The 24,890-nt window shown below is 38.3% G+C and overlaps 1 protein-coding gene across 1 annotated transcript in view; it reads left to right on the plus strand.

Annotated features, from left to right (window-relative positions):
• The window catches only part of LGR5 (leucine-rich repeat containing G protein-coupled receptor 5), a 54,085-nt gene extending 30,859 nt beyond the window's left edge, over positions 1–23,226 (plus strand). The window contains exons 5-17 of the mRNA XM_010011062.1: positions 2,214–2,285; positions 4,839–4,907; positions 7,686–7,757; positions 8,560–8,631; positions 8,739–8,807; positions 8,960–9,031; positions 11,368–11,433; positions 11,649–11,720; positions 12,621–12,692; positions 14,515–14,640; positions 19,143–19,288; positions 20,257–20,340; positions 22,136–23,226. Coding sequence (XP_010009364.1) covers positions 2,214–2,285; positions 4,839–4,907; positions 7,686–7,757; positions 8,560–8,631; positions 8,739–8,807; positions 8,960–9,031; positions 11,368–11,433; positions 11,649–11,720; positions 12,621–12,692; positions 14,515–14,640; positions 19,143–19,288; positions 20,257–20,340; positions 22,136–23,226 — 2,083 coding nt within the window. The remainder of the gene's footprint in view (positions 1–2,213; positions 2,286–4,838; positions 4,908–7,685; positions 7,758–8,559; positions 8,632–8,738; positions 8,808–8,959; positions 9,032–11,367; positions 11,434–11,648; positions 11,721–12,620; positions 12,693–14,514; positions 14,641–19,142; positions 19,289–20,256; positions 20,341–22,135) is intronic.
• Positions 23,227–24,890: the final 1,664 nt, after the last annotated feature.

Genomic DNA, 24,890 nt, shown 5'->3' on the forward strand with positions numbered 1-24,890 from the left:
GCAGAGCAGACAGGAAGAGATGAATCGTGTATCCTCTAAGACTCCAAGGCTAAATTAGGGAAGATTAGAAACAGGAAATGAACTGAAAGCTTTCTGGATGACTTGGAAAGAATGCTGTCCAGTAGAAAAAGTATGCATTTCCCTTCACAGAAAGAATATGTAGTTTTGTATTTGGTTATGTTTGCATAACAGTTTAACTAAATGAAATATGCATAGCTTGCTCCAAAATCCAGAGGGTATACTGTGAAGCACAGTTTCAGCTTTTTATCTTCTGGGAATGTACCAAATGGAAAAAAACGTGGACTGGCTGGAGAAACTGAGGTGGAGAAGTTATTTCAGGGCACTTTGGAAAATGTTACACTATTAAAGAGAGAATAATATATTCGAGCTTTACAAGCTGTCCAAAACCATAGTCACAAAGCTAAGACACTTAGCATATGTTAGCATATTGTAGCCCCAGTGTAAGCACTGAACCTGGCACACGCCAGGGTTCTTTTGTTGACAGTTAAAATCACCATCTCTGCCTAGTTTTTAATGTATTCATATAAGCATATAGGGCACCAAAAATGAGAGGTAACAGCAGCCTTGTGCTGCAAAACTTTTGTCTTCTGTTTGTTTACGTTAAGTATCAAACCAAATCAAGTTAAAGACTGGATGAACTTGTAGTTTAACTGAGCTTCTAGACTTAATAATGCTAAAGGCAAGAGACTCCCTTGAACATTGTGCTCTAGTTCCCAACCAAAAATGTAATGATAAGAGAAGGGTTAAGAAATTCAGGAGAAAATTAATTCTTTTCATGCCTTGGTTACTTCTGTTCAGTTAGGTTTCCTTGGTTTAGATCTGCCTTGCTTATTTCTAATCTTCTGGGCTTATATTGATTAATAATTGAATCATTCTTCATGATCTACAACATTTAAATTTTTGGCTTATCAGAATCTTTGTGTGTGGTTCTGCTTTCTTTTGTTTGCTACTCTATACAGTCTGGCAAAGTTTCAACTCAGTGCAAAAATGCATGGTCAATTGGAGCAGGTTTGAAGCTCTATCATTAAATATCCAAACATAATTGCAAATTGGATATGCGCTCTTCATGCTAACTAAAGTATTAAAGGTCAGTGTAGTCATTAAGAAAAATAGTTGATTAGGTTTCTTCCTGGGAAAGGAAAAACTCACAGAAGATTTGCATTTTGCCATCAGAATCCCTGCCTTTTATGGACAGATAAACTCAATTTCTGTAGGTTCTGCTGAACTTTCAGGGACCCTCTGATTTTCAACATTATTTTCAAAACAGAATGAAGTATTGAAGGGAAAGTGCCTGGCAGCCCCTTATTCACAGCCCTTCTTTTCTTTTAAAGGGCTACTCCCATAGTTTCACTCCACTTTAGGGGTACAGTCAAGAATAAAATAAAAGGAAAAATCTGCTGGGAAAAAGGCATCCTTTTTAAAAAACAGCCTGAAGTGGCTCCAGGTTTTATCTGCTCACATTAACAAGCTTCACATAGGGGGGGGGTTACCATGTTAGTCTAAAAATATTAGAAATAGTCAGCACTCTGAGCCTGTGTGTGGGAAGTCGGTTGAAATATATAACAAAATTACTTTCAACTGCTAAACAGAGAAAGCAGTTGTTGGTTTTTATAGTTTCAAAGGAAGGCAATTTACAGTTCTTTTGAGATGGCTTAGCTTACTCGTATCAGTGAAGCTATGACTTTTTGTCCTATGGCTCTGTGTCTTCTTTCATTCTGCAAGCCTAATGCCCCTTTCCTATCTGCTGTGTTACCCATCTCCTCACCTGCTCCTGTTCTGTGTCATACCCTCTGACACCCTTTGAATATACATCTTCCTTATACACCTCATGTCCTACACACAGTTTTTAAGACAACATGTTAATTAATCACCACTGAGAATATCTCTAGAATTTCTCAATATTTGATGTGCAACCCTCAACCTGGAACTCTGGGATATGCCCTTTTTAAACAATCTAGGTGATTTAAAACAAATCCCTTCTAAATGGAAGCCTTCATGGGTGGGGAGATACAGGAGAATGGGGGGAAGTTGGTCGAGGTGCCTTCTATACATGCTCTTGCAAAAGCATGACTTGCATATAATCAGTGCATGCCTGGAAATAAGTTGCTTTTGATTTAACCATCAAAATGTTTTGCTTAAGTCCACTGTGTGCAGTGTACTTTTCTGACTGTGTGCTTAATGTTCCCCTCCAGACATCTCCATAACAATAGAATCTACTCCCTGGGAAAGAAATGCTTTGATGGGCTCCACAGCCTAGAGACTTTGTGAGTTGACCTCTTATTTGTTTCCCGTTTTTTAGAGTGTTTTCATTAATATTCTGAAAGAATAAAAATAGCCTAAAAGCCAAATGTGGGTTTTGGTTTGCCTAATCGCTTACAGGATCTAAGTGGTGGTTTACAATGACTCTACGTAGCAAATCCTATTTTTGACTATAAAATTACTTTGCCTTTTTAATAAGCATTGTCAATTGATAAATTGAAGAACAGCTGAAAACTATACTGGGCATTGAAAAAGAAGTGGCTATTCATGAACAGTTATGTTTGCCTAGTTTAGTACTATTTGTTTGTCTTGTTTAATCAGTAAAGCAAATAGCTAGATTGGGTAATTGTCACAATGAAAAACTGTCTCACCATAGAGGAGTGTTATAAAATGGGGCTTTTTATCCCTGGAAAAGGCAAAAGTGCCAGGTAGCCAAATTATGCATGTTTTTTTACAAGGGAGGAAGAAGAGTGTTTCAGTTCTATCCAAGTTTTTGTATTTCAAGAACTCTGATAAAGAATAGCACTGGTACAGACAGAAATTTCACCAAGTTTCCACTGTAGTTCCGTTCAGACCTATTCAAATTTTCCCGAGTTTTCTAACAAAGAATAATTCTACAGAAGAATGACAAACAGGAATGCAGTGCTGATGGTGCTAAAAGTATTTCACTCCAGAGTTATTTGAATAAAAGTGGTGTCTGCTGGCGTAGGCCACAAACCCCCAAAATGCTACAGGAACAGTAAAAACTTGCATATCCTTCGCGGGGCACCTGCCACAGTCAACTGCATCATTTTCAGAGATTTTTGATATTTCACCCAACCAGGACAGAGGCTAAAATGCCAGTTATGAGGAACAAATAATTTCAAATATGAATAATGCTAGTCTAAAGGTGACTCTTTGCTTTCTCATCCACAGAACAATGTATTGCCCACTTTCATGTTTCATTAAGAGCAGAAAGCAAGAAGTTCTTGGGCTTTTTTTTTTTTTTTTACCACTAGTTTTGATTACATTGATCCCTTGCCACTGAATTGCAGTTTTGCAATTTTACAATTTTGACTCTTAGCCGGCTGTGAGTTGAGAGGAAGTCCCTTAGTGTAGCACCGGAAAGGGGGACAGGAAAGGGAGAAGGAAAATGTAATTGTTTGTTTTGTTTTTTTAAGTGATATTCACATGGCACTTGGTCAAAAATGGGGAAAAACAGAACAATAGAATAAGTAATTGCAAACCCAGTCCCAGCCACCTGGCATGAGAGAGATGAGAACATAAAGGACAGTCAAGAACCTGGGAATAAGTGTAGGTGCAGCCGCTTGACTGCAGCAAGAGAATATAGCACTTGCCTGAAGCACAGTAACTGCATTCTGTATAGACCAGTTTCCAGATAGTTTCAAGATAATCTAAAGAGATCTCAGTGTAAATGATGGATGCCAGCTTTAAGATCATTTGTTTGCATCAATGCATAGGTCTGGAAATCACATGTCACTGGAGGGCAAAACCAAACTGTACATGCCTGTAATCTCTTTTTGTCAATAAGCAGGAGAGAGAGATTTACAAGCAGGAAGGAAAGCCTTGTTGAGTTCAGACAGCAGTTTCCTGCCTGCATTACTTCAGCCTGATACTATTTCAATTTCAATCTATTGTAAACTGTGATTTGTGTTTTGCTTGTTCAAAAAGGCTTTTGCTCAAGTTTTTCAGACTAAATTCTTCACAAAGTGGTGCCAGAGAACATCACAGTAACTTAGCATATCTCAATTTTAGTTTCACGTGTCTCCTGGATGCTAGAGGATGCGCATGTCATGCTGAGGGCCAAAGAAGGCTTATAGTCCATTCTGCATACCTGAATAAAGTCTAATCACCACTGCAGCACGAGCAGTTCTTAAAGCAGAAGTCCCTATCTTAGCTAAACTACTGTTTTTGCAATTTGTGTAGTTAGAAACATTCTCTGTATGAACATTGACAAATCTTGAAATTAACAATACAGATAATGGCAACATTGAACTTATTGTATGTTTTCCCACTTATTTAAGCTAGAAGAAGATTTCTACCAATCATTTTTACCCTTCAAACTCCAGTGTCTCTTATTTTTACCACTTAACCACAAATAAAACAAACAGAAAGACTGATACAACTAAACAGTGAATCGGAGGCAAATGAAACCTTTATAATAAGATGTATTAGCCATGTGAAAAACAGCTCACTGTATAAAGTTGCTGAATATTCTCTTTGAAAGATTTTTTCCCCATTAATACTTTCAAGTAATGAAAAGGATGGGTAATTTGAAAAACAGCAAATCCCGTAATAGTGTCTGAATCCACTTACATTTTATTCATTGCAGAATAGCTAAGATATAACTAAAAATAGGACCCTGACAAAAAATAGAAATGATGATGTGCCCTAAACAGAGTTTATTGGAGAACATCCATATACTTTCAAGGATATCCTGGCTTTTGTCTGTATGTATTTATTCAATGCATGGAAGATGATACTTCATGACAAAAATTCTATGTATGTTATCCGCTATGCAGTGCATAACCTAAATAATAAAATCTATTTTCACACAGAGATTTAAATTACAACAGTCTGGACGAGTTCCCCACTGCTATCAGGACACTAACAAACCTAAAAGAACTGTAAGTACAGAGCTCCTATTAGGCAGGAGGATGTTTTGTCTAGTACATGATTTTTTATTTTTTTTTTTTAAATGCTGGTGATTTTATCAGTAATCCTTAAAAACTGATATCCTAAGAAAACTAATAAACATGCCAACTTGCATAAAAGATCATTTTCAACACAGAGTGTAGAGCATTCAAGTTCTGACAGCTTTTACTTGTATACTGCACTGTGCGGTGGGTTTTTTTTTCCGAGGAACTTCATCCCTGGAATACAGTAAATAATAAACACAATTAATTCACTTTGAATCCCAGACACAACAGCTGGATTTTGCAAACAGTCCAGTATGTCACAGTCTCCTAGTGTAAGAAGAAGGAGACATTAGTCCATCAGGTTTAAATGTGTAACCTTCTTCCCTCCATCCTCCACATTAAATTAAAGCATTTTCTTTTCAGTGTAAATAGTTCTCTGTAATGATGTAAGTAAAACACTTCTGTATACACAGACACAGTTTGCATTAAAAAAATAATCATAAATTGAAAGAAGTGAGCCAAATTTATTGTAAGAAACAGATGAATTATCAAAAAAATAAGGAAATTAAATTCACACATCATACACACAATTGTACACATCAATGCGTATGTTGAGAATTCTTTTCCTTTGAATTATTTAACATGTTATTGGTACCATTAGCATAGAGTTTTGAAAAAAACAAGTAATCATATACTAGTTGGACATGGTTGTACCCCTCCTACATCACAAACTGACCTTAAAGCCACTTTAAATAGCTACATGGACTTTTTTCCAAAGCAGGGATCCTCAGGCGGTGCTGACTCCAGCTCAGCACCTCCAGTGTTGGCAGAGTGTGGCTCTGGAGGAGGGAGTGGGGCCACAAGTTTTGCAGCCCAGTTGTTCTCAGCTTGTTGGCATAATAATTGGTATGAAATCCAGTGGCCTTGAAGGACTGCCTTTTTGCTGACCTCTGGAGTCAGTAGCCAAACATGGATAACCCTGCAAAGTGCCTGATGTGCTTGAGATTACGTGCTGGCCCCCATAGGACTTCGCCTCTAAGTTATCACACTTACATTTCAGATAAGCTTGTAGGTGCAAGAAATCTCTGGAGCATGAAATTGCAACCTGACATCCCAAATCTAGCACAGACCATGAGACCATGTGCTTCAGTATTTTGTTTGGGCCCTGGAAAGCTTATCTTAAATGCACAAGGTGTTCCCACAAGGTTGTGCGTGCACTACTGTCTTCACCCAAGTGGGAGCCTAGGCCCACAGAGGTTCATCTCATTGTAGGGCCACCTTAGTAAGGGTGTTTCTGAGTGGGATCTCATTTCTCTCTCAGAAGTTATGCCTGGCCTGAAAACACAGACTATGGCATTTGTCTCCAGCTTGGAGGCATCCAAGGCAGCAAGTCAGAGCTGGATTTCTGCTGGCAAGTGGCCAGCAACTCAAAGCTGTATCTGTGTGATGCTACGGGGACACCCTTGTCCCAGATGCTCTGCACTTCAAGGTCTCAGCTGCAGGAGTAGTTACCTCTCCAAAGTAAATGGGTATAGCTGTTACCCAAAGTTGAAGTATATGTAATGTTTTACAGACTGGATTTTGAAGGTAACTGTAGAAGCATTTTTCCCAGTGTGGCATTAATATAGTCTTTTTACCCAGGGGGCGCACATAGATTTTACTGCCCTTTTGCTCATTATGTGAACTGACAGGCAATGAGGTGCCTTAAGTTCAGGCAGGTTTTTTCACTTGGGTGTAGCCTCCAGGACACAGGCTACAGCCGTGAGCATGCTCTCTTGTGACCAGCTCAGAAGTGATTCAGGCTTTTCTGTGCATAAATGCATTGGAGTCTGCTCTGGGCTTCTGATGAGGCTGCTCTCTGACTCAAGCCAGAATAGCGACATGGGCCAGATATTGCGCTGGGAAATAGTCACGCTGTTTCCTTAGCTTTTCTGTCATGTATTGAATCCCATTCAATGCAGCCACAAAACTGTTCTAGATAAAAGAGCATCCTCATATTGCTTAGGGTCTGCATCTGAGTGGATGCAGTTCTTACTGCATGCAAAAAAGCTAGGGATTTAGAGCCTTGCTGTGTAGCTCATCAGCAGTAGCATAATGCCTAAACAAGTAAAACCCATAATGTGGGACCTGTTCAAGTAATGGCCAAGTGTGCTTGCATCAGTGAACAATTTGAGGCTTTCTAAATGCATAAATTTAAGCTGGAAAGCCTTTTTCATACCCGACTGAACTAACGGGAGTTTCCCACACAAATCATCATTGTTCTTTTGAAATCTTAGTTGTTTCTTTTGTTTTTCACAATGGAGAATTACTCATATGAATAAAATCCAGTAATTAATGATGAGACAAAAATTGGGTCTTCTAACTACATTGGATAGTTTGTTCATGTCCACATTTAAAATATTTCAACAAAACAATGGTTGTGGGACGCTCAACATATTACAACATAATGTAAAAATCACTTACTTGATAAACTTGTGCAATCCATTTTTATCCCAGCAAAAGAAATAGTTGCAGTTTAACAAGTACAGGAGGAAATATATATATACACTACTGTATTGGTTTTGTTCTTTTAGAAAAGTGTAGAATTCCACCTATTTCATTGTTTTTCTTTTCTTTTGCCTTTTTCAGTCTGTCTTATTCCTGAAAACAAGGACATACCTTTACATACAGATACTTTCCTTATTACAAGCAAAAAAAAAAAAAAAGGTGTGCCTTGTGAATACAGATTTTTTTTACTTACTGTGTAAACCTTTTTTCCTTTTGTAGGGGATTTCATAGCAATAACATCAAGTCAATACCTGAGCGTGCATTTGTGGGTAATCCATCACTTATTACAATGTAAGTGATAAGAGTCTTTTCCATGACTCTTCTTATTAGCGAACGTGGAACCAAGTATCATATTTATGGCTAATTGTCAAATAGCTCTTCTTGTGAATGTAGTGTGTAGCACATCATTATACACGCAAACAAGCTCATATCTTTCCAATTTTGTGGAAAGAATGACAGTTTGTATGCCCTGTTTAAGGGAAGTGAGTAGTGGTCTCTGGCCTTTAACCTTTGCTTTGAACTGTTCCTTCTAAGTCTCTCAGTGTTACTGACAATGTAGAAGCTAGCAAAACTTACTCTTTATGGATTCCAGTCTGAGTTCCCATTGTCTTATATGACAATGCATTTAATGGGCAAACCTGAAAATTAGATACTGTAAAATAAATTTAAGAAAAACATTCATTCATCTTGAGCAATGTTATTCTAGGATCAAAAGCAGCATGACTTTAGAAGTGCAAGGGAACCTCTTCTGAGTAGGTGAAGATCTGACTTCTTCACCCACTAACCTTAAATTTGTCCCAGGTCATAACGTATTTCTTCATATGTGGATTTCTATCTTTGCAAACTTGGGAGGAAGAGGGAATATTTTGTTGACTGACTTCTGTCTTTAAAACCAAGAAAACAATGACTACATCAGTATTCAAAGTGTGAAATGGGGTTTATAGATATAGATTAGTGGGTGCTACAACCAGAGGTGCACAGTCTGGGGTTCATCGTAGAGAGTTTACTAATTTGCTTATAGTATGATCATGTAATATATTTAGAATCTTTTTTAATTATTTTTCATAAAATATCCTTTATCCTCTATTTGCAGACATTTTTATGACAACCCTATCCAGCTTGTTGGAAAGTCTGCTTTTCAACACTTACCAGAACTCAGAACTCTGTATGTGCTTACTTTTTTATCTTAATTGCCTTTATATATTGCAATATTAGAGTCGTCCCACACTTCCCTCACCACAATTGTATTGAAATGATGTTTTTGTATTCTAGGACTTTAAATGGTGCTTCACAGATAACAGAGTTTCCTGATCTGACAGGGACTACAAGTCTGGAGAGTCTGTAAGTGAGAGAAGATTTCTGCTTTGGTTTTGGTTGGGTTTTTTTTTTTGATACTAACTTATTCTAAAGAATGTCCTAAAAATACATTTATTTTGCAATCTTTAAGAAGTAATCTTTTTTTTTTCTTTTTTTTAAATAAATATTTTCAACAGGACACTCACAGGAGCACAGATCACCTCTCTCCCCAGATCAGCTTGTGACCAGTTACCTAATCTCCAAGTGCTGTACGTTTCAGTAAGATTATTAACATTACATTAATGCAAGAGATTAATGGACAAATGAAATAATTGTGATTTCAAAATTACCCAATTGCTGCTATTACTGTGTATCATGTTAATTCTTAGGAATTCAGTTCAGGGAGCAGGCCCCTGTGTTACTCAAAAGGTTCACAACCCCCTTATCAGTCTGGATTTCCCATATGTTGGCAAAAAAGATAATTACTTCGCATATTTTTAGGAAAGGGTAAAATGGTTTTTAATTTGTTTCAAAGACAACAGAACTACCATACTTTCATTCATTCTGTCTCTGCTACAGTAGTCTGGGGTTTTTTTCCTCACTGAGGCAGATAATTCAGTGAAGTGAATGGAAAATATAACTGAGAGAAGAGTGCAGTTTTGAGTCCTTGTCATGCTCCTCTTTTGGTTTCTTTTCTGACCAGACATAAGTAGCTGACTGAAATTTTAACAGACTATTGCTTGGCATAGTTGGGGCATAGTTTTTATACTACATATCCAATGTTATTTTAGCCTGGAAATTTCCTTGGAGTTTGCGTAATCACTAATGAAAGTAATCATTGTGTCTGCTTCTTTGAGAATGAGCCAACAGCACTTTCCTCTATGTATTACATCACTAGGAATGTATTTGGTATTAGTCCTTTGGCCAACATTGAAATAGCACTAATTATAACACATTATTTGAATACCAGCATGGATGTCCTGAACATTTCCAGAAAAAATTAAGTCTTAGGTGATGGAATCAATATAATCATTTCCAGAATGATAAAAGACGGAAAACAGAGCCTGTTGCCACAGGGAAGTCTGCATGCTGTTTAAATATGTCCTGCATTCACAGAATCATAGAGTGGTTTGGGCTCAAAGGACCTTAAGGTCATCTAGTTCCAACCATCTAGTTCCCTGCCATGGGCAGGGATGCCTCACACTAGACTCTGTCGCCCAAGACTCTGTCGCCCAAGTCTCTGTCCAACCTGGCCTTGAACACTGCCAGGGATGGAGCATTCACAGCTTCCTTGGGCAACCTGTTCCAGTGCCTCACCACCCTCACTGTGAAGTGAAAGTTCCCAATATCTAAGTTGAATCCTCCCCCACTGAAGTTTGAACCCCCCCTTGACCTGTACAGTCCCCGATGAAGAGTCCGTCTCTGGCATCCTTGTAGGCCCCATTCAGATTATTCAAAAACGACAAATAACCTCAAAACAGAAGGCAAATAAATACTAAAGTAATTAATAACTCATACATTTCATAGTAGAGTTGGACTGTTCATTGGAAATTCACTTTTTTTTAATTTTATGTAGATTAGTCTAAAAGTCCCTGTTGGGATAGGAACAGTGAAAATGAAATTTTACCAAGGAAGTAAATGGGTGGATATGAACCAGTTTTGAAGAATTTGAAACAGGTTTGGAAAGAGATTACTCCTTTACGTGATAATATTGGATAACTCTGGAAAAGGATATTTTTCCTAATTATAGGCATAAGCTTTTTTTTGTATATTTTTTCACTAGCACATTACCCATTCATTTCTCCCTGAGCAACATGTATATATATAAGATGAGACTGTTGCATGGTGGGGGTGAGTGTTTGGTTCTTTTATTTTTTTTTCCTCCAATTTCTGCAAATTGCCTGGGCTTGGTTTTGATTAGCTACATTATACTATAAATCAGTCCAGATGTTTCAGTTATTCTGTAATTTGTTGAGTTTTGGCTCAAGTCTGTTAAAGAGGTTTTTTCCCCCATGTAGTGATTGATTTCAATGTTAGTTAGCTCCAATATTTTTTTTTTGACCATTTCCCTCAGTTACAAGATGTAAAGATCAGAGTCATAGTGCTTAATTAGAAGTGTAGAATGGACAGCTGATTACAGTCCCTTGTGATTATTACCAGAAAAATACAGGATCTTCTCTGAAAAAAATAGGAATGTATATCTATTTAGCAGATTATTTTAAATGGTTCAAATATTCCTTAGAATTTAAGCATGATGAATATGAAGTCTGTGAGGTAAATCAAAAATTTCCTATGAGCAGATGGCCTGTATCATTACTATAAAACACTCAGCATAAGTCTGTACTTCAGGCAGGAAATCGGCAGACAATGAAAGGAATTTACAAACATAGGATATGGAGTTAATACATCTTGCTTTTCCCGTTCTCTCTGCTCCTCAGTTAGAAATGAAAATTGAACAGATGAGAGATGATAAGTGAGTTTGCACATTTCTATTCTTCTGTGAGCGGGATAAAAACACGTTATCTTAAATTGAGCGTGAAGGTAGACAATGAAAGATCTTTTAATGTCACTTTGATGCTTATCTTTTATTTACTTGTGTATACAGGGATCTGTCTTATAACCTGCTGCAAGAGTTACCTTGTTTTACTGCCTGCAAAAAACTTCAAAAAATGTAAGTGTCAAACTACCCTAAAAAGTCTAAGAAGAAGCATCTATATACAAATGTGTTTCAGCATCATCAACTTGGTTATTGATCTGGCATGTCCCAAATACATACCCTTACACTATATTGAATTTTGATTTATTGTATGATAAACACAATCCAAAACACTCTGAAGCGTCCTCCAAGTGCCTTTGAAACTGAGGAGATTCTTATTGCTGTTTCAGTGACTTGCATCATAATGAAATCGGTGAAATCAAAGCAGACACGTTTCGGCAGCTGGTTGTTCTTCGGTCTCTGTGAGTACAGCCCTAACAGCCATTCACCCAGGTTCTCAAAAGCATGAGGTCTATACTGTCTGCTCACTATATGCCCCAAAACATCATTGTTTCTGTTCTCCCTCGCTTTGATCTTCCACCCATTAGGTCATAACTATGAAAGGAGAGCAAACATTGTGAATTTTAGCATCTGCAGCAATGAATTCAAAGACATTAATTTATAGCTATAAAAGCTATTACTTTTAAATGTTTCTGATAGAGTTGGAGAGAGATGCTGAGCCAGAGCTGGTACGTGATGGCAGGTTCACCTAATAATCAGCTCTAGGGAGCATGAAATCTTTTAATAGAGAACAGTGTCTTAAGAAATAGAGTCTGGTTACGTGTGGATTTCTAGTTTTCACACAGACACATGTGCTAATGGAGTAATTTTGTCAAGAAATTACGCATGGTTGTTAAGTTTCAGAACTTGCAGAATCAAACCCATACATTCTTTTCAGAGTTGCTTTCAGTCTTTGATTTTTCAGGGGCAGTGAAGATTGAGATTAGGAAGTTAAGCCTGTTGGCAACGGACTTTCTGTTCCTAGTCACATCATGAGGACTTCTTAGAAGTAATCCATATACCCCACCCTTGTTTCTGCTGCCTTAGGAAGCTATGACTGAGACTGAAAATAACTGCCTTTTAGACTGTAGAAGGAGTTAAGACATTTTTTAGAAGTTGTCAGTTTCATAACTAACACCATTAACTGACTAATATAATTTAAAAATAGAAAAAAGATTTTGCACTATGAGATATGCAGAAGTTTATTGAAAATATTTGCATGTAAATAATACCTTTTCTATATTTAGGCATCCTTATCAAGTGTATGAAAACTTCCATGTTCAGTCAGTGGGTATGTAATTTTCCACTCACTTTTCTTGTAGGGATTTAGCTTGGAACAAAATTAAAATTATTCACCCCAATGCCTTCTCCTCTTTACCATCTCTGATCAAACTGTAAGTATTTGTGTATCTTTTACATTTCAAATGTTCACATTTGTCTTGCAAGAGCATGCAAGAATTTAATAACTTTGTGCCCCAGCAGAAATCGAAGCTTTCTTTATTCTAATCTTCTGGTCTGTTGAATCCATATCTAAATGCCTGCTTTGTTGTACTTCACCAACCCCCGTAACTATTATGTTATATAATCAGAATGATTTGGGGTTCATGAAGCAATCAGTGCCTCTGCCTTTCTTCATTTATTTGTTAGCAGTTTAGTCTCTTGTAGCAGTGAGGAATATTTCATTTTAGTTGTGTTTCAGGACTAAGGAATTGGATTAAAATTTAAATAAGAAACGTTTTTCAGTACGCATTTTTGTTTCATCATTCCTCATTTGATGGAATAGTTTTTCTTCTGTAGTAAATTCAAAACAGCAGGAGCCAGTTTTGCAGGCCTTGATCAGAGCACTTCTCAGTCCTTACTTTTTCCTACTTCCCACTGTCATTATAATGTCTCTTTAAGTGAGTCCCTGAGGCAGTGGGTATATGGGAAAAACATTCCCCTGGAGTCATCCTGCTGCATGATTGTCACAAAAATACACTGCTGGGCATTTGCTCACAGATAATCCAGTTGCTGCTGGGAAACCTAAACTTGAAAGGTGTACTCATTTCTGTCGATGTGCAAAGCCTTCTGAAGAGTCCATAAAGACAGTATTGTCTATGACATCCCTTTTGGAACCCTCCTCAAACTTTCCTACTTTGTGAGGTAAGTAATAAGTTGTGCCTTTGGTCAGAAGCAAGAACAGGCAGAGAGGGTTAAAGAAAAAAGCCCTTTAACACACACACAGTGATAGTGCATTGGTGTTCCCTGAAATGCTGGTCTCTAACCCTGGTCCGACTGAAGTCAGTGGTCATTTTTATCATTGCAGTAGGACCAGAATTTCACCTTTGGTATTTAACTGTGGTGTGAGCAAGAGGACACACATTAAATCAGATAGGTAGAACACCATAACTTTTTTATGTCTAACTCTTAGATTTCAGTAGATAGTCCAAGAGATAGGAACTTTGCTGTTCAGCCTTGGGCAAAAAAGCATTTCAGCAACATCAGACTCCCCTTCTTCCTTGTTCTTGACTGTTGACCATCTGAAGAATTGCAGTGTAAATAATTGTTAAAAGGACTGAAAAGGCTCATAGAATAAATGGAAGGGAGAGGGAAAAATAGAGAAAAGAATACCTCTGGACTTCCCCCTCTGAATACTTGACTATATCACTTTTTTGTTCACCTATTTTAGTTTTCCCAAGTTACTTATCTGTGTTTATCTGCGCTATCTTCCCTCAGCTCTTCAGACAAACCTCAGCTAAGAACTGTCACTTTCATGTGCTCCAGCCCAGACCCATCCCTACCCTGAAACACATCTTCCCCATATACCTGACCTGCTGCCTCTGGAGCTTTCAGGGCAGCCATGCCCTCTAGCATCCCACTGAATCTTTTAAACTGTGAAAAGCTGTTCTGGTACTGGCTTTCTTTAATTCAAACAACCTAATGAGCGGATTTTAAATACATTTGCTAGTCTCAAAACTGGAACTGATTTTTGGAGTCAAAATTAGGCAACAGAGACTTAGCTAACTGCTAGATGCTTACTGTTAGCTTCCTGCTGGACGCTTAGGTGCGTACTCCTGAGTGGTGCTGCAGCTTTGCTCTGCTGACTGGGGCCTTGGTTTAATGCAGTCATTTTTGATTGAGTTAGAAAAGTCTAACCTGTTTGTCCAACATGACACTTATAGAGTTAAAGAAAAAGGATGAAAACCCTTAAGCTGATTTTTATTTGCTGTTATTCAGGGATGTGTCATCCAACCTTTTGTCCTCTTTTCCTGTGACGGGTCTACATGGTCTAACTCATTTAAAATTAACAGGAAATCATGCCCTACAAAGTTTGATATCATCTGAAAATTTTCCAGAACTCAAGTGAGTATATCATTAAAACTAATAAGCCACATTCGTGTTGATGTGCAATGGAAGGTGTGTCAGTGTGCAATGTATGTTACTTCGTATTGTCAGTCTTTGATCTGTGCTATTAAAACTAAAGCAAATATGATAAAAATGATAGACTTCTTTTATTATGCTCAGTTTTAACTGAAGAGACTATGAAGAGTTTTGAAATATTAACCCAATACTTGCTTAATACGAGCCACATCTGCTTCCTGGTGATATGTTTCTAAAGCTGTTAAAACAATATTGCTATCAGCTTAGTGATACGTCCTTCTACTGGCTTGTGCTTACAGAACTGCCATTATATTTAATGACACCACAGCAAATACTAAGGGAAGAATATACTCCTGGAGTTCCAAAATATTTGACCTCTCTTGTTTCACTGTGGGTTTTTTTCTGTTATCTTTTGATTAAGATTCAGATAATACTCTGCCATTATTACTAAAATATTTTGATGCTAGTAATTTTCTGCTGAATGCTCTGCGATACAGGAAGGAAATGTTCTCTAGAGATTGTCTGCAGCTCTGCCTGTCACTGGATGACCATAGAGAAATCACCATAAAGAGAACTTTGCCTCTGACTTCAGGGCTTTAGGGAGCATTCCGTAATTCTCCCTTGATTTTTACATTTTAATTAGAGGATGTCAAGTGCAGCATGTATTTTTTTCACGCTTTACTGTAAAATGTTTGCTATCATAAAATTTGAAACAATCTGTGCACATAGTTATAGAATCACAGAATGGTTGAGGTTGGAAGGGATCTCAGGAGGTCATCTTGTCCAACCTGACCTACTCAAGCAGGGTCACCTGGAGCCAGTTGCCCTGGACCATGCTCAAACAGCTTTTGAATGTCATCAAGGAGGGAGACTCCATCCTTATGTCTTCACTAGGTTTGCCTTTTGCACTGGAAAAGTCCCATGAGCCTTAGCAGGCAGACAACTCAAGGGGATGTTACCACTAATGAAAAGGACTGGAGTGGTTGGAATTGTCAGTAAGGGTGTCATGAGCAGGAGCGTGGAGCTGATTAAAATTCTGTGTACAGCACTGGGGGATCCACAATAGAACACTTGCATGCTGACATATTAATATAAACTGAGAGAAGAGCTGCAAAATGTGGTTCCAAGGTTAGAAAATAATGCCTTAAAAGTCTTAATAAACCAAATACTTGTAGTTTGTAACAGAGGAGATTGGGCATTGACTTCACCTCAGTGTATGAAACTACTTCATAACGTAATCATTCAAAGAACTAGCAGTTAACAAGGATGTGTCAGGCAGTAGCTTAAGTCTTAAAAAAGAAGATATAAAAAGAATAATTAATATATCTAGAGATGATTGACATCTGTAAAGAACAAATTATATCCAATAAAAGAGAGAATGGGGTAAAATCCTGGCCTGGAGCCTGCAGGACTTTTACCATAAATCAAAATGAGGCCAGGACTTCACACAGGATCACAACACACACAATGCATGAAGCGCCAAACTTGAACAGCGATCTCAAACAAAATGAAATTTCAACTCCCTTTGTAATTGTTGGAACTACACAGTGGTTAGAACAGTAAAGACAAATTCCTATGTAAAAGCTTCCTGCTCGTCTAAATGGGTCTTTGCTGCTAAATACACAGGCTCATCGAAGAGCTGAGCATCCTCTTGCCCCACTTTCAGCAATGGCACAAGAATACTCTGCAGAGCTGAGCCCAGCCTGTTGTGGCAAGCTTTGAGGAAGTAAAATCAGGCTGCCATCCACTCCCTCCTTCTTGACCTGATGCTTTGATTCAGCGCTGTAAAGAACTCAGTGTTTGCTTCATTCATCATAACTGTAACTTCCCATTCACCATCAACCCCACACCTTTGTGATGTGGAAAATTACCTTGTGTTCTCTGCTGCTCAATTGAGAATAAAAAGGTATTCCTTGCTGTGGAAAAATTATCAAAGATACAGATACCATCAGTAAGATAAGCAGGAGAGAGAAATAAATTCAGCCAGTGTTTCTAAAAGAGTTTAATTTGACAGAGTCCAAATTTAATCACCCACAGCAAAAAAGCACCAGCCATTAAAAGGGTCACTTCCAGCACTGTATGGCTGAGAGTTGCTTCTTTCTTCTTGTTTGTTTTTTGGTTGGGGATATTGTTTGTTTGTTTATTAGTTTGTTAAGTATATCTTTTGTGAGAAAGAAATTTCTCTGTCACCGAGAAAAGCTGATACTAATTTCTCTGCATTGCAAAGTATGTTTTGTCTTCTGTGTTCTGGGTGCCAGTCCTTCTATGCAATTACGCCTTGCACACGCATCAGAAGCGCTCGCCAATTTGAGGTCTATATGTATATCCTAGTAACTTGGAGGGGGGAGGGACCAGGGGGGAGAAACCAAAAACTGTTCAGGTTTAAGAAAGGATGCTAGAAAAACAGACAGGATAAGAAACGGGAATCTTGCTCTTTAAAGATAATTTACAAGCAGTTGGGGTTTTTTGGCTATTTCATCAAAGTAGTGGACCAGTATAGTGTAAGAGGTCCACATTTTCAATGTAAGGCAGGCCAGCAGGCTGGTAGAAGCACAACAGCTTCTAGAAATCTGCCATTATTAAGCACATAGATCTGTTTGAATAACGAGAAACCACATTTGTTAGTCCCTTGAGCCTAAAATATCCACTAGCTGTTCATTTCCCCAGGTGTACCAATGTCTTCTAAAAGGTCAGAAGCCACAAGTTGCAGTGATCACCTTGCAGAACTGTCAGTGTTTCTTTTGACAAGTTTTTGTTTATTTGTTTGTTTGTGGGGAATATTTGTTTTATTTCCAGAAAAGGGGCATTTCTAGTTGGGGATTGAGTTTGGGTTTAGCCCAGGTGACTAGCTATGGATTAGTCTAGTAATCTATGAGTTTAATAACAGTTTATTTAAGAAGGGTATCTGGGAAATGTGTTCAAAAATGTTCAATTGAGATTATCTTCTTATTTTAAAAGATAGCATGCACAGAAATGAGTTAGAAATTAAGTATTTAAATCTGCTGGCATGAGGCTGCGTAATAGTTGGATCTTGGTTATCTTGAACTTTTCTTGGAGTACCTTAAAAATATCTTACAAAGCTTATTGTATTTGGGTACAAGGGTACATATTTTTGTTGCTAGTTCCTAACAGAAATGTAAGTATATACAATCTGAATGCCCCAAAATGCACTAATTTAAAATCACTTTAGAGCTTAGGGTTCCAATTGCTCCCTTTGTACCAGGCTTTTGGCTAGCGCACAAGTTTAAGTCCTGTTGGCACTGGGCCTGAATCAGACTGATTTCTTTGCAGATTTCCCAGGGGGTTAGAGGTTGCTTGGAATGCTCATTATGTTAATTCACATGATTAACTTGTTGAAAGTAATCTGATAGGAGGATCTAGTTCTATTTTATTCCTTTTAAGTTAAGTCAGAATAACTTTGCTTCTTTATCTTTGAATTTTTTCATTTAGTGGGCTTTTGGAATTAAGGTGACTTGTTAGGTTTTACTTTGTACTATTGGCAAACTGTGCAAACTAAATACCTCTGCTTCCAAAGTGTAAAATTATCGAGGGAGTAGAAGTAGTCTGTAGAACCTGAATACATTCAGTTCTTCCATACTACTCCAGATTTTGCACATCCCTAAAGGAATTAGATTCAAAACATACCAAAAATGAGCAGTTTTCTGACAAAAGAAGCCCTCAGAATCATTGAAACTCAGACCTATCCTCAGTGATGTGTTAGAGATACCAATGATCTTCAAAGAGTTAGGAATAAACATCCAGTGTCCTGCAATGACCATGCTGGTTTCTGAGACAATTAGTAAAGTAAAACCTGTTCCTCGCTAACACCTGTTTTCACACACAGTGCTTTTCTGATTCATTCGCCTTTTGGTTTAGAGCAGTGCTTTCTTCATTTGTACACAAAAAACATTTTTGCCATTTTTGCCATTTTACTGTGAAAAGAGTTGGATATGGGAAGAGGTGTATAAAGTTTGAATTCCAAAAGATCTCATTCTCCCCAAACTAGAGAAATTCCATTTGAGAAGTAATGTTTTAGTTTTTTCTGTTAGGCAGGTAGATGCAGCTGTGATATTTGGATCCACTTTTTTTAAAGAAACTATTAAGAAAGTAACATGGAGAAACTGGTGAGTTAGTTACACTGTAAAATCATTCAAAACCATAAAATAATAATACAGCCCTAAGAGTAACATTCACTCAGTGGCAAGGCAGGTATCTTCCAGCTTCATATCTCCCATGGAAATGCATAAGAAAATTTCATTGTGCCCTTCCTAAAATTAGCCTAGAAATCATTTGCATTTCTGTTGTGGAATTTATTTGCGAGCCCTCATTTTGTATTATCATGACTGATTTTTACCCATAGATATTTTTGCTTTCAGTCATGGCTATTTAAACAAGTTCCTCTATGCTAATAGTAGAGGAGCAGTAAAATCCAGTAACCCTGCTGCTAAATCAGTATCATGGCATGCTTCTTTATTCTTCTACAGGGTCATGGAAATGCCTTATGCTTACCAGTGCTGTGCCTTCGGAGCTTGTGAGAGCCACTACAAAATCTCCAGCCAATGGAACAAAGATGAGAATAGCAGCATTGATGATTTCCACAGGAAGGATGTGGGATTGTTACAAATTCAAGGTAATCACCATCTTTGGCTTTTCAATCTACCTGAAAGCTGTGAGCAGTCTCTGATGTCTAGCACTCTTTTACAGTCGCAGATGCAGCCTCTTCCTGACTTGTGCAGTTTTATGGTGTTCAAGCATTCCTGTGCTTAGCAAACTCATTTTTTCAGGTTTGTCTGTCACAAATCTCACTCGCTCATCTTTCTGTCCAAATAATAATAAAATAAAGTGGGAAGTGAAATCTTCCCTTTATGTGTGAGACAGGGAAGTGATGCTGGTATGTAACTTCGTACAAGAGCAGGCCAGCAAAGATCAGGTTTCTCGCCAGCCTTGGAAGCAGCAACACATCTTTGGCTCTCCTGCTGTGCACATGCTTCAGGATGACTCACAGAGCTTACATGGCTACTTTGGCATACCTGCTGATATATTTCCCAGCACTTCCAGGGTACCAGAGAGTGCATCTGCTCTCCAGGACAGAAGACTACTGTATTTTTCTTCCCCTTCAGCACAAGGTCTGTAACTTGGCCTGTTACCTGTTACGTAGGTGCACATATACATGTTACACCATCCTGCTGCTTTCTGTGCTATCTCCACTCCTGCAAACCAGTAAGTCTCAGAGTTCAGGGCTAGTGCCAGTAAGAATACACCCAAGAATGCACAGTGATGATTTAAGAAACGGAAAAACTTGAGTTAATTCTTATCTAGCCTGGCACAGCAGCAGAATTTGTATTTTAAACTCCTCCCTAGGCAGTCGTCACATTGCTAACTGGGTAATAGAGAATGTGATTATTTTCAGAGAAGTGATTGTGCCAACTTTTTAAATAATCCTGAGTACAGTAATTCAAAACCAACTAGGCATGTGTCTGCTTCTGCTCACAGTTTGGCAGGGAAAAGGGCAAGACCAGGCCTTAAATACCACAGACATTTCTGCAATTTGTACTAAAAGAAGTTTGCCTGAAAATCTGGGTATTTTCTCCCCCACAGATGAGCGTGATTTTGAAGACTTTTTTCTTGACTTTGAAGAAGATTTGAAAGCTCATCATTCAGTGCAATGCTCACCTTCTCCAGGTATGAAACTGCCAGACAGACAGGAATCCAAGCACAGTATTACCAGATATTCTAGATGCAGAACAAACTCTGAATCTAATACTAGTACAGTAACATGATATTTTGCAATAAAGAGGTGAGATTAATACAAATATATTGCACAATAATAGAAAATTTTGCATTGAAGTGCAGAAAAATATTCAGGTATTAAATTCACCTATGAGTGTTTTACCCAGTCCTGAATCAGATCCTCACTCCAGGTCCGTTTCACCAGAACTGATCCCCCTTATCAAGGGAATGAGAGAGCAAAAGCGCTGTTCTACCAAGACACAGATGATAAAGGGGAGCAGAATCTTTGTTCACTCAGTCTTTTGCAAAGCTAAAGTAATTCTTCTGAACTTCCCTGTGTTATTCTACACGAGCTTCTCAAGCAACACACATTTTAGTTCAATGTCTAGGAAATACTAAACACTACTGTACTGCTGCACACAGTCTATCGCAAAGGACCCTCAGAACTGTCATTTCTTTTGTACGATAGTGCATGCTTGGCTTGGCAGTGTGGCAGAAAGGAAAAATAAATACATTGATTGAATTGCAAGGGTACAGGCCACCAGTTCCGCTGAAAGTTTCCCTTAAGGCAAGGAAAGTAACGTGTCTTTGGAAGGTTGCTTCCAGCTTTAAGAGCTGTGGTTTTAAGTTTTGCTTGCTTGATTCAGCATTTTCCCTAACCATTCTTTCATTGTGAAACATAAACAAAAATACCCAAGTGACAACTAGTACTTCAGCATATATTCCAAGCCAAGATTCCTTTTTGTAACAGAAAATAATAATAGATTTTTTAAAGTTATGTAGTAGAAAAGGCAAGAAGCCAAAGAATTTAGAACCATTTGACCATCACATATTCTCTTATGGCCTAAATATAACTACTATGTTCGCAAAAATGTTGCTGTCTTCAAGGTAAGGTATCACCAGACCCGAGAGAAAATTCAGCTTCCATGCTGTTCTTTCAAATGGTATCTTAGAAAAACTTGACACAAGAGATACTTATGCCTTTTTAGTCATAGGGAGAGCAACTGAGCTGCAGGGTTAGTGTCTTCATGGAGAAGCACAGACCACTGTAAAGGACTTGCTTCAAGAGAATAGAGCTGGCTTGTACCAAGATATGTACCAAATAATGTTTCTCAGACTGCAGAACGTTCAGCTTCAACTGCCCAGCATATGCATCTCAGTTTATGAGAATACACACCAGGCTTTGATCATAACGACCTGACTTCAGCCACAGGTCATCAGAAGCCCATTCAAAAAGGCAGCATTTTGAAATGCAAAGACAGCCTCAATTTTCTTGGTCCGTGTAATGACGTGTTTTAAGATAACCAAAGTGCATCTGCTGATATCCATTACACCACACTTCACCGGGATTCATTAGCAACTTGCCCTAGTTTAGTGAGAGGCATCACTTTCAGCTTTTTTCCCACACTGACAAACTTCACAGCATTCCTTGAAACTACCAGCTGGACATTCACATTGCATTAGTACTGCTACGCACAAAAGGAAACCCATAGACTTTGGCTTGAGGGACAAAGACTCATGTGCTCCAGTAACACAACATGCAACATACATTTAGCAGAATGTTATCAGGGTCTCAGATTACTGCAAAGGAAGAGCAAATTCACAGGTCTCCTTTCAAACTGAAACTCACTGCTTGGCTGTGCGGAGAACCTGCATGAAGCAATGAAATCTTTGCACTTTAGGAAGTGCAAAATTATGCTTTAGTTCACTTGGTTTTTCCATGACCTTTTTATTTTTGTCATTTCAGGTCCCTTCAAACCATGTGACCATCTGTTTGGTAGCTGGCTGATCCGAATTGGAGTGTGGACCATAGTGGGTTTGACCTTTATTTGCAACGCACTGGTGTCTGCTACAGTTTTCAGATCTCCATTGTATATGTCCTCCATAAAACTGTTGATCAGTTTAATAGCTATTGTAAATGCCTTGATGGGTCTGGCCAGCGGCGTACTGGCTAGTGTGGATGCGTCAACTTTTGGTAGCTTTGCTCAGTATGGAGCACGGTGGGAAAGTGGAATTGGTTGCCAAATAACTGGTCTTCTCTCCATTTTTGCTTCAGAAGCTTCCATTTTCCTCCTTACCCTAGCTGCACTTGAACGTGCCTTCTCTGTAAAACACGCTACAAAGTTTGAAACAAAATCCTCCATTGCTAGCATAAAAATTGCCATTTTCTTTTGCTTTATGTTGGCACTGATAATTGCAATGATACCCCTCCTCACTGGGAGTGAGTATGGGGTTTCTCCACTATGTTTACCACTACCTTTTGGAGAACCCACTGCTATGGGCTATATGGTAGCACTGGTATTGCTGAACTCCCTTTGTTTTCTGGTAATGACTATTGCTTATACAAAGCTCTACTGTAGTTTAGAAAAGGGAGAACTAGACAACATTTGGGATTGCTCTATGGTCAAACATGTAGCCTTGTTACTTTTTACTAATTGCATCCTTTATTGCCCTGTGGCATTCTTATCTTTTTCCTCCTTACTAAACCTTACTTTTATCAGCCCAGAAGTGATTAAGTCAATACTGCTGGTGATTGTCCCACTGCCTGCATGTCTAAACCCACTCCTTTATATACTTTTCAATCCACACTTTAAAGAGGATTTGGGAAGCCTGCGAAAGCAAACTTTGTTATGGAGGAGATCAAAACATGCCAGTCTGATCTCTGTGAATTCCGAAGACATAGAAAAACAATCTTGTGACTCAACACAAGCATTAGTAACCTTCACAAGTGCCAGCATCTCATACGATATGCCTACCAGCAATTCACTAATGCCATCATCTTATCAAATGACAGAAAGCTGCAATCTTTCATCAGTCGCATTTGTTCCATGTCACTAGTTTCAGTGGCATTCCAGAAAATATCTATGTTTACAAAATTTTTAATCCCAAAAGTGAGTATGGATGTGTGTATACAAGCTAGAGAGTGCCTCTGAATTATTGTTACACACGTCAGAAAACAGACCGTGACAAAACTTGCAGCAGGCTGAAAATTGAATACTTGAGCCTTCTCAGCCTGCTTCCAAAATGCTGGGGTGAAGAGAGAAACTGGAAGTTGCTGCAGTGTGTGCAGTTGTATCAGCTGCTCTCTTTTAAAATAGCACTACTCAGAAAGGCATCAGTTGGGCAAGAGCAAAAACAGCACATTAAATTGATAAGCTGTTTTTTCAGAGCATCACCTGATAGAGTCTAATGAGCTTGGGTTTCCCCCACACACACTCCCCATTATTGTAATTTGGGTTTAATAATAGTTTTTCAGTGCCGTGGTAGTTTTTATAAGCATCTGTGTATGGCCCTCGTTCAGCAAGGTATCTAAATGGAAGAGTAGTCCTATTAAGCCCCTAAAGGTTTCTGCAGAACAGACTTTGATGGAGTTCCATGTTTGATAAAGGTGATTTAATAGTTTAACTGGCATTGGATTTTGGTTTTAGAAGTCATCTGACTTGAAAAGCATTTTTAATTGTCAGTTGAAGATTTAGAGGCCACTGTGCCCTTTTGGCTAAGGACAAAATAGCCAGTATCCTTAGCCAAAGCAGTATCAAGTAGAAGTGAAAAGGTTGTATGATCTGTGTTCTTACCACTGGTGCAAGCACTACTAGGATATTTCAAAGAGTTCTTTGCATTCGCATGCTGTGAAGAACACTGTGAAATTGAAAAGGATATTAATGTAAATTTAAAGCAGCTTAAGAAAGAAATGATGTGATCACGCTTTATAAGTAGCTTCTTTTGGGAAACAGAAGTTTGAGAGCAGAGGACTACTCGTTCAAGAGAGAAGAATCTGGTAGGATCAACTGGAAGTTGACACTAGGGATATGCAGCATAGAAATAAAGGTGCGTATTATTGACAGTGATGGTCATTAGATAATGGTACTAGCTATCACCAAAATCTCTAAATTCAAATTGGCTATATTGCCAAAAAAAGCAGAGCAGCTATTGGAATTCAGGGACTTCTGATGGCTTTAGTTCAGGAAAAGATTAGATTAGATTAGATTAGATTAGATTAATAGCCATTATATGGCTCTAAATCTGCTAACACTTTGCTGAATCAAGGCATGTATGTTTACACATTAGAAGTATCCCAGTTAGAGATGAAAGACTTCAGGCCTTTGCCAAGTCTACTGTGAAAATATCTCAGACCACAAAGCCACCTTCACTTCCCTAGGATATCAGTCTTTGACCTTGGCCAAGCCACCAGGGGATATTCCAGTATTCTTTTCTCAGAGCTAGCACCTTTTGCTTGAGTGAGCTGATCATTTAAGACATACAAGTGCACAAATCTAATCTTTTTTTGTTGTTAAAAATAGCTCCCTGAGGAGTAGCATTTAATAGCCTAGTGCTCACTGCTCAGTTAACGGCCACTCAACCTCCAGGTGAATTAGACTAATTTTTGACATTACCAAGGTTAGGCTAGCCCAGTAATTATGGTAATCAGTTACAGATGATCTCTGTTGTTCATCTGTTACTGTATATAAAACTTGCTGGGACTCAAAGGATGGATTTTTCAC

This window comes from Nestor notabilis, unplaced genomic scaffold (assembly GCF_000696875.1).
Source record: "Nestor notabilis isolate BGI_N333 unplaced genomic scaffold, ASM69687v1 scaffold103, whole genome shotgun sequence".
Lineage (NCBI taxonomy): Eukaryota > Metazoa > Chordata > Aves > Psittaciformes > Psittacidae > Nestor > Nestor notabilis.